The 15,886-nt window shown below is 36.7% G+C and overlaps 1 protein-coding gene across 3 annotated transcripts in view; it reads right to left on the bottom strand.

Moving 5' to 3' along the window:
* The window catches only part of SFSWAP (splicing factor SWAP), a 117,937-nt gene that overhangs the window by 93,754 nt on the left and 8,297 nt on the right, over positions 1–15,886 (bottom strand). For all 3 annotated transcript variants that reach the window (XM_027844197.1, XM_027844196.1, XM_027844198.1), the window contains 4 exons: positions 14,408–14,496; positions 10,452–10,677; positions 5,702–5,811; positions 4,219–4,354 (listed from right to left, as the gene is read on the bottom strand). In XM_027844197.1, coding sequence (XP_027699998.1) covers positions 4,219–4,354; positions 5,702–5,811; positions 10,452–10,677; positions 14,408–14,496 — 561 coding nt within the window. The remainder of the gene's footprint in view (positions 1–4,218; positions 4,355–5,701; positions 5,812–10,451; positions 10,678–14,407; positions 14,497–15,886) is intronic.

Below are 15,886 nucleotides of genomic sequence, written 5' to 3' on the forward strand. Positions count from 1 at the left end.
AAAGTCTCAAAATACAGTCTGACCAATGCAGAAAGACAGACATCACTTCCTATAATTTGGACACTAGACATGCAATTTTCACTTTTTGCTGAAATGTGCTCCCGGAAATATCACATAATAGATCAATGCAAAGCAGACAGTATTTTCTTTTGAAAAAGATGCTGTAATTGGAGATTGTTTCTGATCAAAGACTTAACATCAAATAAGAGATATTGACAATAATAAAAGAACCCTAATAATTTAAAATAACAAAGGTAGGCTCCAAATTCTGTGAAAGAGGCACCATGTACTGTATGCATTAATTATACAAAGAACGCAAAAGTTATAAAGCATATATCCAATGTATTAAAAAGTATAACTGTACTATTAAAACAGGCTAGCTATATAATAAAAATTAAATAATTGATGAAATGATTGTTTTTTAACTTCATAAAAACAAGGCAAAATGCAGTGCTTTGCCCATAGTTGAATCTAAACAGTGTGGGGAAAAGCACAGCATAATGGAAAGACAAGAGACCTCAATTTGGAAGTAATGACATCAATGTATTTAGAGGACATCTAATTAACCTTCCTGATTTTGCCAAAGAGGAAACGGATGCCCAGAAAGCTTAAGTGACTTTGGTAAGATCACAGTCTGTAAGTGGCACAGCCGGCATTTGAACCCAAGCCCTATTATTACTAAGTGAATATTTTTTCGCATCACATTAGAAGGCCTGAGTTTGAGTCCTGGCTCTGACACATATTTTGTAACCTTGGGCAAGACAAAAGCTCTTTGATTTGTGCCTCTGTTTCAATATATATAAAATGAAAATAATAATACACTACCTACTTTATAAGGCTATTGTGAGAAAATTGTCTTTTAAACCTATAAGTGCTAATATGTAAATTTAATAAATTTCAATGCCATAAAAATAATGCATTTCTAAGAGAACTGCTGTGAAAGGCAACACTCATCTGGAGGTATACATTTAAGTATATTTGTTAAAAAAAAATCAGTTAAATCTTTATAGTAACATAACATAGTAAATTCTTTAAGACAGATTATAAAAAAGAAAAAAAACCTACTATATACAAATATATAAGACTTGTAGACGAGGTGTAAAGAATTTTTACTTTTATGGATTTGGTACCAAACTTTAATTTTATGTCTAGTCAACATCTGAGCCAAACTTTTGAAGCTTTCTGATTCTATGAAGTAATATAACCATTGTTATATGAGAGGAGGCCAAAGGAAAAAACAAAACAAACACTCCCCTAACCCCACCCCAACTAAACGCAGATAGAAAATGGTTCATGCATTTTAAAGATAAATGTTTTATGCAACATTAGCTCACAAGGTAAATCTACTAATGCCAGTGATATCACACCTCAAGTAAGCAGAAATAATAATTCTTAAAGAGAAAAGTAACTTTGAAATTATAAGCAACATGGAATTAATTAGTCTCCTTCAAAGTCATTGTTATATTTCAGATCCAAACATGGATATAACAAACTTTTAATAGATTTGGCAGTACTTTCTTTCTTAACTTCAACACTTAGAATATGCTCATATTAAAAGAACTACAGAGCTAAATTTGAGATTTAAAATGTTAATATTAAAATATTATTAATATTCAAACATAATTTTAATATAACTATTAATGCTGAAATATTAATGTGAAAATGAAGACATCTAAAATATTTTTCTTGTGTCCTTTGATTTCCTGGATCTGTTTTGGGTTGGATTTGAGCGTGATACAATTATAAGTTAAAATTATTAAGAAGAGTTATTTACTTTACCATCTGGCCTCCTCCCTATCCTATAATCCACCCAAATCGCAAGACAGCTCAGATCTGTCTTGAGGATTGGCATAATATTCTCTTTGTCTCCAGTATAACAAATCTGATGGGGGTAAGTTCAACATTTGCAAAGTATAAAATCTACAAACTTTGGTTGAAAGCCTAGACCAAATAAAAAAGAAGTCTTATTACTCTTAGACTAACAATTTCAGAATTGGAAGGGCACTAGAAGCTAAGTAGTCTAGTGGTATCAAGTTCAAACAGAAATGGAGGCCATTAAGCCACACACAAGGAACACGGCAGCTGCAAGCTTACTTGAGTTTTTTTTTTTCTTTTCTTTTTTTTAAAAAGGCAATTGAGGTTAAGTGACTTGCCCAGGGTCACACAGCTAGTAAGTGTCAAGTGTTTGGTCTGAAGCTGGATTTGAACTTGGGTACCCCTGACTTCAGGGTCAGTGCTCTATCCACTGCGCCACCTAGCTGCCCCTTACTTGGCTTTAAAACGTAATATTATCTATGTTCTTTGCATTTTTATCTATTTTGTTAAATATTTTCCAGTTACATTTTAATCCGCTGAGGGCTGCAATTGTTTGACACCTCTGATACAGTCAAACTGGTATGAAGAAAGATTCTCCTCTATGACATATTCAACTGAAGACCACCAGTGATGGGTTACCCACGACTGCCCAAAGCAAGAGGTTCCATTTTTGGACAGTTACAGCTGGTATAGTTTTTTCCTGAAGTTACTTCAATAGTAAATTCTTACCAGGTTAAGGAAAGAGTAGTTTCAAGGAACTTCAAAGTAAAATAGGTAAAAACAGAATTGAACTGACAGTCTAGGAAACTAGGTTTGAGGTCACTCTGTCACTAATTCATTGGGTGACACCAAGGAAGTATTTGAGAAAACTGAAGCAAGTCATTTGACTTCTCTGGTTTTCAGTTTCTTCAATGAAAAATAAGGGGCCTGACTCAGATGCTCTCTAGTGGTCCCTCTTTCAACTCTAATATTCCAAGATTCAAATTTTCCCTCAAATGAAGGTCCAGTATTTATATTCCATTTTCCAAATCACATAATGGGAAAATCTATTACAATCACTAGGCAAATTTTGATCACGACCTTTATCATTCTTATCTCACATTTATGTAGTGAGTTGTGCAAAGAAACGTCTTCAAAATAATTGAGGCAGACATAACTCAGCATTTATGCATGCCAATAAAATATACCTAAGTGGTATAAAACAGGTACACGACATTTTTCTGAAGTGAAGCCCACCATTAATGATTATGAACTTGTAATCTCTCCAGTGAAAGAACAAAATGCATCACTTTATATTTTCAGTGCAATTAATTTTCAAGGATTTCTTAGATATTTGCTGACCATTAAAATGTTCATTTTTTTGCATGCAACAATTCATTTACATAAGAATATTCTTAAGATAAAGTACTACCACCCATTTTTATTATTTTCACCCTACCCTAGTAGGATCACGACGAAAAGAAATTAAAGAAAAAATATAACATGCTTCACACTGGCATAATTAAAGGCTGACTTCACATTTCTGAAACTCTGTAAGTTAACAGCACAATTAATACTATTTTCTTGATCAGTCCACTGAGAGTCCCTGACTGAGGAAAATATAATCTAGAGATAGGACAGTGAATACAGACAGTATTAATTTCCAGTAATTCAGTATTCATTTACACCCCTACTAACCAACAGTCTCATAGTCTTAGTAGTACAGCACAAAGTCTGTATTTTCAAAAATGATTTGGAGTGATTTTTTTAAGTTAAATTTAAATGTTTTGGGCATCCAGAAAATTTTCTCAATTGTCTAAAACTCCTAGAACTATACCAACTTCTCATTCTAAAACCAAGTGCTCACTCCACTGTTCTTTGCTGATAAAAAGGAATTCTGTTTTCTTTCAAGAACAGTCTAGTAAACTTCTCCACTGAAAGCTTCTCTTGGTCTCAAATGGACAGCAGCTCTCTCATTAGATCAGACTTAAAATATGAAGCTGATTTTCTAATCTCTAGTTAAAGGATCTTGCTTTGTAGATGGTCAGCACTACACATTCATTATCAGATTTCCATGCCAAGCATATGGCCCAAATGATTTCCAGTGACTTTTGCTAAAAGTCCTTTTTCATTAAATATTTAACTACCAAATAAAATGAGCCAAAAAAAAGAGACCAAGATCGTAGGACAGATATCTCTTGAAGGCTCTCTGAAAAGGATTTCAAAACTCCTCCAGTCAATAATCTTTAAATAATAAAAATGATTTAAGTATAGCAATTTTGGAAAGAATAACTAGATCTTAATTCTATGCTCTGTATAATGGCACACTGTCCACTGAGAATATAATAGGTAGGTTTTTTTTTTTTTTAAATTCTGTATAATAGTATCATTATAGCCCCTAAAATCTCATGGCAATATACTTACAATCTGAAGTGTACTCCACCTGTCCCGACTGCACAGCTGTCCCATCTGCTGCCTGAGGGGTAGATGCACTACTATCAGCTTGGGCTTTACGAACAAGCGCTGCAAGAGGGTGATCAGGATCCACCACTTTCAAAGGCTATAGATAAAACGGCAGTATTCAACATTTACCACCTTTTAAGCCATACATAAAAAATTTGTAACCTCTCAACTTTGGAGTATAACAAATTTAATTCTTTCTCAATTCTTAGTTCAGAAAACCTTGCAATTACTATGCTTCTACTAGGGACTTTGGGGAACATCTCATAATCCTCCTTTCCTGAAATGATATTTTTTTTTGGAAAACAAGTCACTTAAGAGCAATTATATGTCAAAAATTTTATCCAGAGTTAGAAAAGAATTCAGTTAACACCAAAGTGGCTCTAAATTTATCAAGGCATATATAAGCACTGATAAAATTTTTGACAATAAAAAAGGTTGAAACATCCATTTAAGGGAACCAATCACTTTACTGTTCCTTCAAGGAGATGCTGAATTTTTAATTATTCAGAATTTTAAAAGTATCATCAGTAAAAGATGAACAAGGGTTATACATTCTCTGGGTGTGTGCCATGTTGGCTTACTAGAAACCATATGCCTAAGTATGTCTGATGAATTTCTGTTTTTTTCAGGTTATGGCCGGCAGACTGCCTGGTCTGAATTCTGGGCAAGATAATTCCAGTGACTTCTTTATGACTGGGCAGAGAAAAAGAACAGATTCTTGACTGAAGCAGAACAGGAGAGACAAAAAAAAAGAACGATGTTCCTACATCCTCTCCTGTCTTTCAGCCACCTGACTATCTTAAGCACTAAGTCTAGCAATAGCCACAAAGATTTAGAAACAAATGGTCAGCCTCAAGTATCATTAGGTATTATGCATGCATTAATTATACCATGCATGAATCTAGTACATTTCTGCTTCTGTCAAACTGGCCATTCTAACTACATTATACTAAAATGATTAAACTAAGGCCAAAGTAAGTTTAGTCAAATATTCTGCAACTCCTAGAACATTTAAGTTCAATCAATACCAAGAAAAAGCTTATATTTTCTAAACTCAATCTGCAGTGGGACTGGAGTACTTTGAAAGGCAGTACAGCTTCCTGAAACTTAATTTAAGTCACAAAAGAGCATGTATAATAAAAAGACTTGTAAGACTTAACTTAGGAAGCTTTAATATGAGCAATAGGCAGCAGAAAAAGAAAAAAGCTTGGATATAATATTTAAAATGTGCTACATATAATATGAAATATTTAAGAAAAGAACTCTATACCACCAAGCAAATTAGGCAACAATCACCAAAACTAGAAGCTAAAGAAAATGGATAGTTCTACTGCTATTATTACATTAGTATTAATGTTAGTATTTGATTTAGTTAAATTATCAAGTGTCCTGATAATTTTGTAATGACATTAACAAAAATATAGTTCAAGATTAAGATAAAAACCTTCATAAGCTCTTCAAGTCGACTGCACTTTTTGGAAGCAAAGAGTGATGGATGCAGGTAATTACCATCATCGTCGTCATCATCATCATCATCTGAGTTGGCCCCTGAATCTAAGTCAAAAATATATTTTTAGAATTTGAAGGAAAGTTCAAGGAAAGTAAAAGTTCTAGCAAAATGCAGATGAACTAAATAGCTTATAAAGATACAGTTATGAATACTTCCCAATTGGTTATATAAAATTCATTTGGGAGTTATTCCCTATTAACCTACTGTTAAGCCATCTCCTACTTAAAATTGACTTATATCATTGGACTATGGACCCAAGGAATCAAATGATTCCCTTCATCTACAGATATCCTCTACAGGCTAAGCTTTTTTTATTTCAATCTGATTTAACCTTTATAAAGATGGGAGGAAAGGAAAGAAAAACGGTTTAATTTGCTCCATTTCCACTGGGGAAGGCCCTGATTAAAGAACTAACAAGGACTACCTGGAGTTTATAAGATAAAGCCTTAATTTATTTAAAACAACAACAACAAAACAAACAAACAAAAAAACCAACTCAGAAATGAGAATCATTTCTCTTTTCTATATAATGCAGAACCCCAAATGTGCTCCAACTTACAGTAAAGTTGCCTGGGGTACCATAAAGTTAAGCTAGTTGTCCAGGGTCATAAACAAGGGAAGTATCAGGGAGAAAGAGTGCAAAGGCCATTACTCTGACTCTAAGGCTGGCCCTCTACCCACAATTACGTAAGTACCTCAGAGGTAATCTTGTCTAACTTATACCTGAGAAGGAATCCCCTCTACAACATCCCTGACAAATGGTCATTCAGCCTCTGCTCAAAGACCTCCAGTGAGGGAAAACTTACTACCTACAAAAGTAGTCCCCATTCTATTTAGAGACAGTTCTCTTTGTTAGTAACCTCTTTTTCATATTAATTTGAAATTTGTGTTCCTGCAGCTTTCACTCAGTGGTGAGGGAATTAGGATAACAAGTGATTAATTGTAGTGTGAACCATGACTCCATCTTATGACTCAATTCTGGAGCTAGCTCAGTTCCTTTTCTATTAAATTATGGGTCCAGTCCAACTTCTTTCTTGGGAAAAAAACTTTATTCAATTGTGGGAATTGGGAGAAAACCTTATTGTATTGTTTGAATCTAGCCTTGCGTGTCTAGGAAGCTGGACCACCTCTACCTGCTGCTTAGAGATCCTTAATTAAGGACCTATGTTATGCTGACCAGAAATCCAGTCAAATCCCAAGACTGATGCAAGCAGTTTTTCCACAATTATGTGTCTCAAGCAACCCGTATGTTTTATCTGAAAACTGATCTGTACTGATCAGTTACTGATCAGTTCCATGTTCCTCTGACTATTCACAGACACTTGGGGGAAATGGGACAACTCTTCTTCTGATTTCAGGGACTGTACCTGTTCACTCTCACCTGCGTAACTTGGAAAATCCCTAATCTTTTCTCCAATTACAAATCAGATTACCTAATGTTATATCTTGGTTAAGTGGCCTTAATTGTTTTTAATGTATAAAAATCTGTCTCCTTCTGTAATCAGGGTCCAGTGCCAAAGCTAAGGAAGCTGACTGGTCCTGATTTGTTGGGCAGTTGTCATGCAATGTTTAATAAATCAGTAAGTTTGAAAACTCAAACCTTTGTTTCCTCAGTAATTTCACCTTTCACCCACTACACTAAAAACCATTCAGTTGTCTGGGACTGAATGAAGTCAAGAAATTGAGCAAAAGAAAACCAAAGTGATTTGGAGCTAATCAAGCCAACAACCAGGACAGGGATCAGGAAAGTACAGTCAATGGGTGGGTCAGTGATAACAGAATGAAAAACTGGTGCATGGCCAGGCATCTAGAAAAGATCCTAATGGAGGGAAATTTGTTTAAGGAACAAGAAGCACCCAGTGTTGGAGTGTCTGAGAGCTCTTCGGTGGGCTGCTCCTGCTGGAATTTGGAGGTTTGTCCCTGGAACACAAGCATTACTCCAAGGACTGGTGATTTTGTCAGTGTTGGCACACTTCTGACTGAAGAGATTACAACCTCTCTGCAACAGACTGTCTTTAAGATTTGCTGTGACTGTCACTCTGAGGCCCACCTGAGGAGTCTCTCTGAACTTGAGGAAATTATCTTAGGTAGGGTTAAAGTCTTTCAAGTTTAGAGGTGTGGTCTTTTTGCAGAGCCTTTGAGAACCCTTCGTCACCTCCATGACATGAGGAGGTCTTAGAATAGGATTTTACTGGATCTGGTTTACAGAAATAAATTAGGCCAATTTCAAATTCACTTCATAATTTCTGATAATCATATTTAGGCTCCAGACCCAGTAGAATACAAATGTCTATAGTAAGAAGGTGTAAGAAATTGGGAGAGTGTGTGAGAGGCACAACACACCATGGTGGAATGTGCTATGATAAGATTCTGTGCTCTAATGAGATAACAGCACATTCCAGCTGAAGAACTCATCTTAAAACAGTGTTTAGAGAAACTAGGTCCTATACAATTTTTTCAAATTACCAAGATTTCTGTAGATTGCTCTGAATTTTTATTTAAAATAAAGTTAGTTGGCTCTCATAGCAAGAATTCCAAATCCAACATATTCTAAAACCAAGTAAACACAAATATAAACCAGAAAGATAATAAATCAAATAAATCTCATTAAGTTTTGAGGATTTTTAAATTTAATTCCACAATTCAAATAATGGCATAAATTCAATGCTACACACACACACACACACTCACTCACGTACATGTGTGTAATTTCCTTGTCCAAGTCTGTAATTTTATCTTCATCAATGTAGGAAGCTATGTGTGAGCAAATTTCCTGGGCTAATGCAGAACCCCAAATGTGCTCTAACTTACAGTAAAGTTGCCTGGGGTACCATAAAGTTAAGCAACTTGTCCAGGGTCATAAACAAGGGAAGTATCAGGCAGAAAGAGTACAAAGGCCATTACTCTGACTCTAAGGCTGGCCCTCTACCCACAATTACGTAAGATTCAATTTTTTCAGTCGGTGTCACTAGACAATGCTATGTAGTTACAATGGAGAGAGAAGCAAATTGTTACAACCTTTTTATTTTCTGATAGAAATTGATTTTGCATCAGTATATTTCATCAAATTTTAAGTTACTGTTGCATGCCAAATTCATTTTATGACTCAATGTGAAAATAAACACTATGGATGAAATGAAGAGTTCAATGTCATTTCTTACTGGCATATTTAGGATACACAGGTATCATAAAGCAATGGTTTATAAAGTGGGGGTTCATGGTGGGATCCCAAAGGAGTGTATAATCAACCAATCAGAGGGTGGGAACATGGATTACATTCCATCCTCCCCATGATGATAAATCATGGGTCTCACTGCTACCACAACTATACCTACCCTTATCCCCCAACACTTCTCAAATTTGCCCCTTCTCTCCCAATCTGAACTGTGTAGACTTCTGAGGGCAATTATAATTTAACTGAGGCACTCACATCAGCAGGAACTTTTGGGAAAATTCATGTCCACACGACATGCTGGGCCGCCACAATAACAATAGCCAGCATTTACATAGCACTGAGTATGTTGTTTCATTTGACCCTCACAATAACCCTGGGAGAAGAGTGTAATCATCATACCCTCTTTACACACCAGGAAACAGGCTGAGTGAGGTGAAGGGACTCCACCCCCCACCCCCCGTCCCCGTCCTCCAGATGGTTCCAAGCCCAATACTCTGTCCACTGTTACCTACTGCCTGGGATCACTGCATGGACCCATGGTCCCACCAGCTGAAGGGCAAGATCTGGCTCAGGGGCAGTAGCCCTGAATCCTCTCTGTTCATTTTGTCACCCAGTACAAGCAGGCATGGATGGGGCTGTGAACTGCACCCCATATCTCATGTCATTTCCCCCCCAACACAACACTGTTCCAAACTTCACTCTTGCTTTTGAGGTTTCTGTCACGCTTTCAAGTACCCCAACTTCATCGCCATGGTGTCATCTATGACCCTTCACTCCATGTACTGGTTGTTCAATCCTGTCATTTCTATCTCCATCTCTCAAACAGGTTTTCTTCTCTCCACCCATATGACCATCACCCCAGTTCCCATCTCTCACCAAATTTGATCTCCCTGCCTCAAGCCGCCCCTATCCAATCCTTCCCTCATAAAGCTGCCAAAGCGACCTTCTTTTTTTCTTTGTGTGTGTGAGGCAATTGGGATTAAGTGACTTACCCAGGGTCACACAGCTAGTAAGTGTCATGTGTCTGAGACTGGATTTGAACTCATGTCCTCCTGACTCCAAGCCCAGAGCTCTATCCACTGTGCCACCTAGTTGGCCCCCAAAGTGATATTCTTAAAACACAGATCTAACCATGCTACTCCATTCCTCAAACTCCAATGGCTCTTTATCACATCTACGATCAAATATTCTTTAATCTTTATTTTAACCCTTTTAAATATTTATTTTGTGTAAGTTTTGTAATGTACAATTAGTACAGCAATATAAGTATAGCTTGTAAATAAGTAAATGTACACATCCTGAAGAAACTGCTCAAGTTTCTTAGTAATGGAGTGTACAATAAAGAAATACGGAGAACACTATCCTAAAGGAACACAGTAGACAGTTCAATCCGTGGAGCTTTGAAATGTCTTTCTTTTTTTTTTTTGTCAGTTACAAAACTCAAACTGGTCAGCAGTGTCTAACTGTCAGTCTAGAGCTCAGAAAGAAAACAAAAGGAGGCATACGTACTTCTCTTCTCTTCTCCTTTGTTCTCCGTCAGAACAGTATATCGCCCTTCCTTCATTGCCTTCTGGATGTGTTTATAGTAAGGGTTGAGGTAGTGATCAAAGCGCAAAAAATCAAACTGGGAATTGCGGGCCTGCTTGGCTTTCAGCATGATCTCAAACTGAGCCCCCTGCTTGCAGACAAAGTTGGCGGTGCGCTCGATGATGGCGTGCATCTTGGCCGTTGGTGGCTACAAGAAAAACGAGCCCCCTCACATGTGTGGTCAGCACAAGTCTAGCGGCATACCAGCAGAGCCAGCCCCTTGTGACAAGGCCTGCACCTACCTACTTGTTTCCCACCGAGCCACCAGGGACGTTTGGCCCTGGGGTTCACGGATGTGCAACAAGAAGGGCACACTTTCTGTTAATGCTCTTGCACTGTCCCCTCACTGAGCAGGCTTTTAATAAATGTTTGCTGAGTTAAAGACAGAAAATACTTCATTGAATATAATTTAAATCTATACATTTAATACGCTCCCCAAAATGAAATTACAGGCAATCCTCATTAAAACTAGGAAGTCGAGAAGCTTGCTGTAATTTCATTGTTCAGATACTTCATAAAAATAAACAAGTTTCGTTTCTGAATTTTATTTCTGAACTAATCTCAAGTTTTGTACTTAAAAAGGATAAATGCCTACAATTAAAGTTATTTACTGACCCCTAAATAAATTAGTTTTCATGTTTATGGTCTATCATATTTATTTCTATGTATTTCAGCACTAAAACAGATATTGATGTAGACTTTCACTGAGCCTGATGAAACACCATAAGACTAATTTAGATCTTTTGGAATAACAGGCTTTCTCTCTCTTAAAAACAATCACATTCAGATAATGTCCATTACTTTTTCTAGTAAAGTCTGCCTCTGCTGACCAAGATTTTTGCATTAATCATAAACTTCTTGAAATCAGACATTTTTATGATGATATTGTGCCTAGAGTGCTAGAAATAATGATAGTATTACAAAACAGCTAGTATAAAAAGAAAAATGGGAAGAATGTTTATTAACACGCTGTCAGTTCTGTCAAATACCAGATTAAGACAGTGTATTCTAAAAGAAAATTCAAAAGCAGGAGTCCTGAATTATAATATTAGCACTGTTTTTCTCTGATCTGGACACGCTATGACTACCCACAGCTATATTACCTTTTTTCCTTTAAAAGAACAACAGCATTTTAGAGCTAGAAGGGACTTTTGAGATCATCTAATTTAATCTCCTTATTTTATAGGTAAAGACATTACAAAAGCAGAAGTCTTGAATTGCAGTTATGGTGTTGGTGTTATTTTTCTCAGATGTGGTCACACAACGACTACATATAACTACAATTACCCTTTTTAGAGAAAAATCATAGTATTTTAGAGCTGGGACTTTTGAGATCATCTAATCTAACCGTCTCATATCACAGGTGAAGAAACTGAGGCCCAACCAAGGAAGCTTTCGCTCAAGGTCACAGAAATAGTAGTAGAACTTTGTCTAGAACCCAGGTCTCCTGACTCCTACCATAGCATTTTTCCTATTTTACAGACACAATAATTTCTTTAATGACAGATTTTATTTATGGGTAACTTTGATTTTGAGAGGGTGTGGGAAAGGGGGTGAGACTGGATCTCCCTATTTCAACTAGACTAAAATGCTGCGGCCACTTACAGGCCCAATTCCACTAGTGAATGGAATGGAACGGAAGCTTAGACCGGCTGCTTCTGATCTGGACTGGTTCACCCCTCCTTAGGCAGCCTAGTGGCACCCTATTCTCATGGAATACCATCCTGGTACCAGACTTAGTCTGACTGCTACTCAACAGTCCTAAGGCACATGGGCTCCCCCAGTCTCAGCTTCCTCTAGGAGCAGATACTGGAGGCAAAAGCCACCATGCCCAGCGATTACTTTGATTTGAAGCAAAGGCTTCATGTACAAGGCCCAAAAAGCTCTAAACCAGACTGCATGTGCCAGGGCAAGCAGGAATCTAATAATAAGAGCAGACAATCAACTAACAGCTTACAAGTTTGAAAGATGACTAAGGAACATTAATGTGATTCTTAATAACTCCTCCTCAAAATCTTTTTTGCAGCTCTACGTAGTGTAAGGGGATCTACGGTAGAAACTGACAAGTTCAAATAAGAGTAATATTTACACTTAGTACAGAAAATTGCAGCCTGTTTTGGTGAAGAGTATGGAAGTGGCTGTGGGAACTATTTTGATATTTCTCAAAAGTATAAAGAAAGATCAAATGGCAACAAGTACCAGGTTCATTTTGAGTAAGAAAATTCTTCCATTTATAATTCCCAAGGCACTGCCATATTGCATATGGTACTAGATGATAACTTACTACATAGGAGGTATGTGTTGAGGACACAAACAGAAAAACAATACTCTTTGCCCTCAAGGAGCTTACAATTTAATGGGATTAAAAGTGGTTGGAAAAGAACCCACAAAATGATACGAAGCAGAAGGTAAAAAATACAACAGAGGGATTTGAAATGTTTTGGGGAAGGAGAGGGATCAGGGGAGAGCTGACACCTGACTAAGGTGGGATTTAAGCACAGAGGGGACTAGAATGTAGAGTAGGTGGAAAGGAGTAGGTGACAAGAGCAAGAAGGGGAGGGAAGAGACAGTGCTGAGCAGGACCCTGAGTAGCAGGACAAGGAGTTTCTACCGTATTTGGCAGCCCATACTCCTATGTAACCTTTTACAAACTCCATAAAGTGATTTTGGAAAAGTCAATTTTAACATGCCCTCAATTGAAAAGGAGCAGTTTAATGGAAAGAATTTTGTTTAGGAAGAGTGTTAACAATGCACTAGTATGGAGTCTTAACCTTATCACTAACCAGTTGGGGTACAGAAGTTATGACTCAGTTTTTTCCATATGTAAAACAGGAAGCCAATCTACTTACAGGGATATTGAGATTTTGTAGAGTACAAGTGCTTTACAAATACATGTACGAGGGGTTGTGAAAAAACAGGTGTGTTAGTATGCTGTGAACTGGCCAAGTTAGGTTGGAAAAAAATTTGGAAGTATGCCCCTGAAGTCACAAAATGATGCTTACTCTTTCACTTAGTAAAACCAAGCACAGGCAGGCCTACACATGAATAAGATCAAAGAAAAGAATCTGAATGTACAAAAGTATTTACAGTAGATCTTTCTGTGGTGGCAAAGAGCTAGAAACCAAGAAGATGTCTATAAACGGGGGAGTGGCTGCACCAGACATAGGAGATGGGCTGCAGAGAATACCACTGCAATGAATGATGAAATAGACAGTTTCAGAGAAATGTGGGAAGACGTGCATGAACTAATGCAGTTTGTGTAAGAAGAGCTAGGAGATCAATTTATAAAAATAACACTCTAAAAATGAACCAATTTTGAAAGACTTACCAACTCCTATCAATGCAATGACCAACTGAACACTACTAACATCCTCATGTAGAGGTTTTCAGACTAAATATTCAGAATAAAACACAATTTTGTACATGGAAATGTGAGGATTGGTTTTGCTTGACTGGGCATATTATTAAAAGGTGTTTTTCCCCCTTTCTCCAATCTGCCTCCTCCCCCAATCCCAAAGAACTGGGGTGGGAAAGAAAATAAATGCTTATTAATTTAAAAAATAAAATTTTAACTAAAAAAAGTATAGGGTAAAATTATCTATGAAAATCTACAAAGGGCTACCTGGGACATGTCAGAACATAAACACACTCACTTGAAAATCTAATCAGGGTTTTGGTGCTAGACATAAAATGTGGCCCTGAGTTAAATCAAGTTATTCTGCTGCAATTTGTTATTTTGTTTCTCCAGTGGAAAATAATGAAAATAATTAATTTCCTTTCCTAAACTCAGACTTTTTTTGCAAGCACTCATGCAAAGAGTCTAGAGTCCTTAAACAAGTATTGTGAAAATATTGTTTGTGAGACAGAAGTTCACATACCAGTTCCACATCAGAAGGCACGTTCAATCCTAAAGGGGCAATGAAAGGTTCTTCATTTTCCTCTGCATTTTCTGCCTCAATTTTTTCAACTGCAAAAAGACAGTAAATATGAATCAATCTAAAACAACGAATGGAAATTCAATAAACAACATAAACCAACAGAGCCGCAATTCACGGCCCACAATACTTCTTAAAACAGCTTCCAATTTTCTTTTACATCATACATAAAATCATCAACAACTAAAAACACACCCAAAGTGATTGTTGAGAAATCAAAATAAATAAATAAATAAATAAGTAAGTAAATAAATAAAAAAAACACACCCAAACAAACCTTGCCACTGGTGGACTCTTTAAATGATCCCACTAAGGTTTTCTACAAAATAAAACTTCAGAGGTTTAAAGCTAAAGTTTATTATAAAACTACAAATGGAGAAAGAAAAGAGATTAGCCTCATCTTCCTATGTTGGACCCGTTCCCTTATTACTTACATTGACTCCTCTCTCTTTAGAACCCATTCTTCCTCTCTAAAAACCCCAATGCTCAAAGTCCCATCTATTCTATGAAACTGCCCCTACCTATGGTATCCTATACTAATCTCTACCTTCTCTGAACTCCTGTAGCATAATCTGAAACAAAGAATTCAGCATTTTCTATATATTGTTGTATATGGTTCTCTGTTGTACATGTTTTGGCCAGGTCTCATTAGTTAGGCTGTAAAGCAGTGTGACTTTACAGTTTTTATGTGTATCCAGCAGTACAAGGCAGATAGCAGGTACTTAATATGTACTGAATGGCTGTCTTATTTATGTTAAAAGATCATTTGGAGTAACCACCCAAATACTTCTCTATCTATGGAGTTGTGCTTCTCCCACCAAAATTAAAATGTATTTTGTTTTGTTTCAAGCATTTACTGTACAAGCATTTTTATGCTTCTGTACATGCTAGACACTGTGCTGGGCCCTGGGGATACAGAACTTAAAAACTTGAACAGTTCTGGGCCTCAAGGAGCTTATGTTCTACTACATTTACTTAAGGTCATTATATACAGGCTCTGCATTGTTTTTCAACTTCTCAATACGCACCAGGCAAGAGGCTTTTTGCAAAAGGGTGTGGTCTAAAAATATGTATAAAAATATGAAAGAAAAGCTATTTCTGAAGTCAACAACTTTTACCAAAATATGCTACTTTTTAAGTAGGTGCACGTAGGACAACTTCATACACATGTACAAATATTTTTGTGTTATTACTCTATAAATAAAACATATACTCAAAGCATACACGGGGAAGTCTCTCTAGAAAATCATTTGTACTGGACAAGGAGGCTGGCCTTAGAGTCAAGAAGAGGTTCTAGTCTGGCCTTTTTACTAAATCTCTTAGTGTCACCGGCCATTAAGACTAAGTTAGTGACAAGCTGCTGATCTTCCTGTTGGAAAAGTCTCCAAATGACACACAGGTCAAAGGCAATGGACACCCCCA

The sequence above is a fragment of the Vombatus ursinus genome, unplaced genomic scaffold, assembly GCF_900497805.2.
Source record: "Vombatus ursinus unplaced genomic scaffold, bare-nosed wombat genome assembly UNPS02014935.1, whole genome shotgun sequence".
Taxonomy (NCBI): Eukaryota; Metazoa; Chordata; class Mammalia; order Diprotodontia; family Vombatidae; genus Vombatus; species Vombatus ursinus.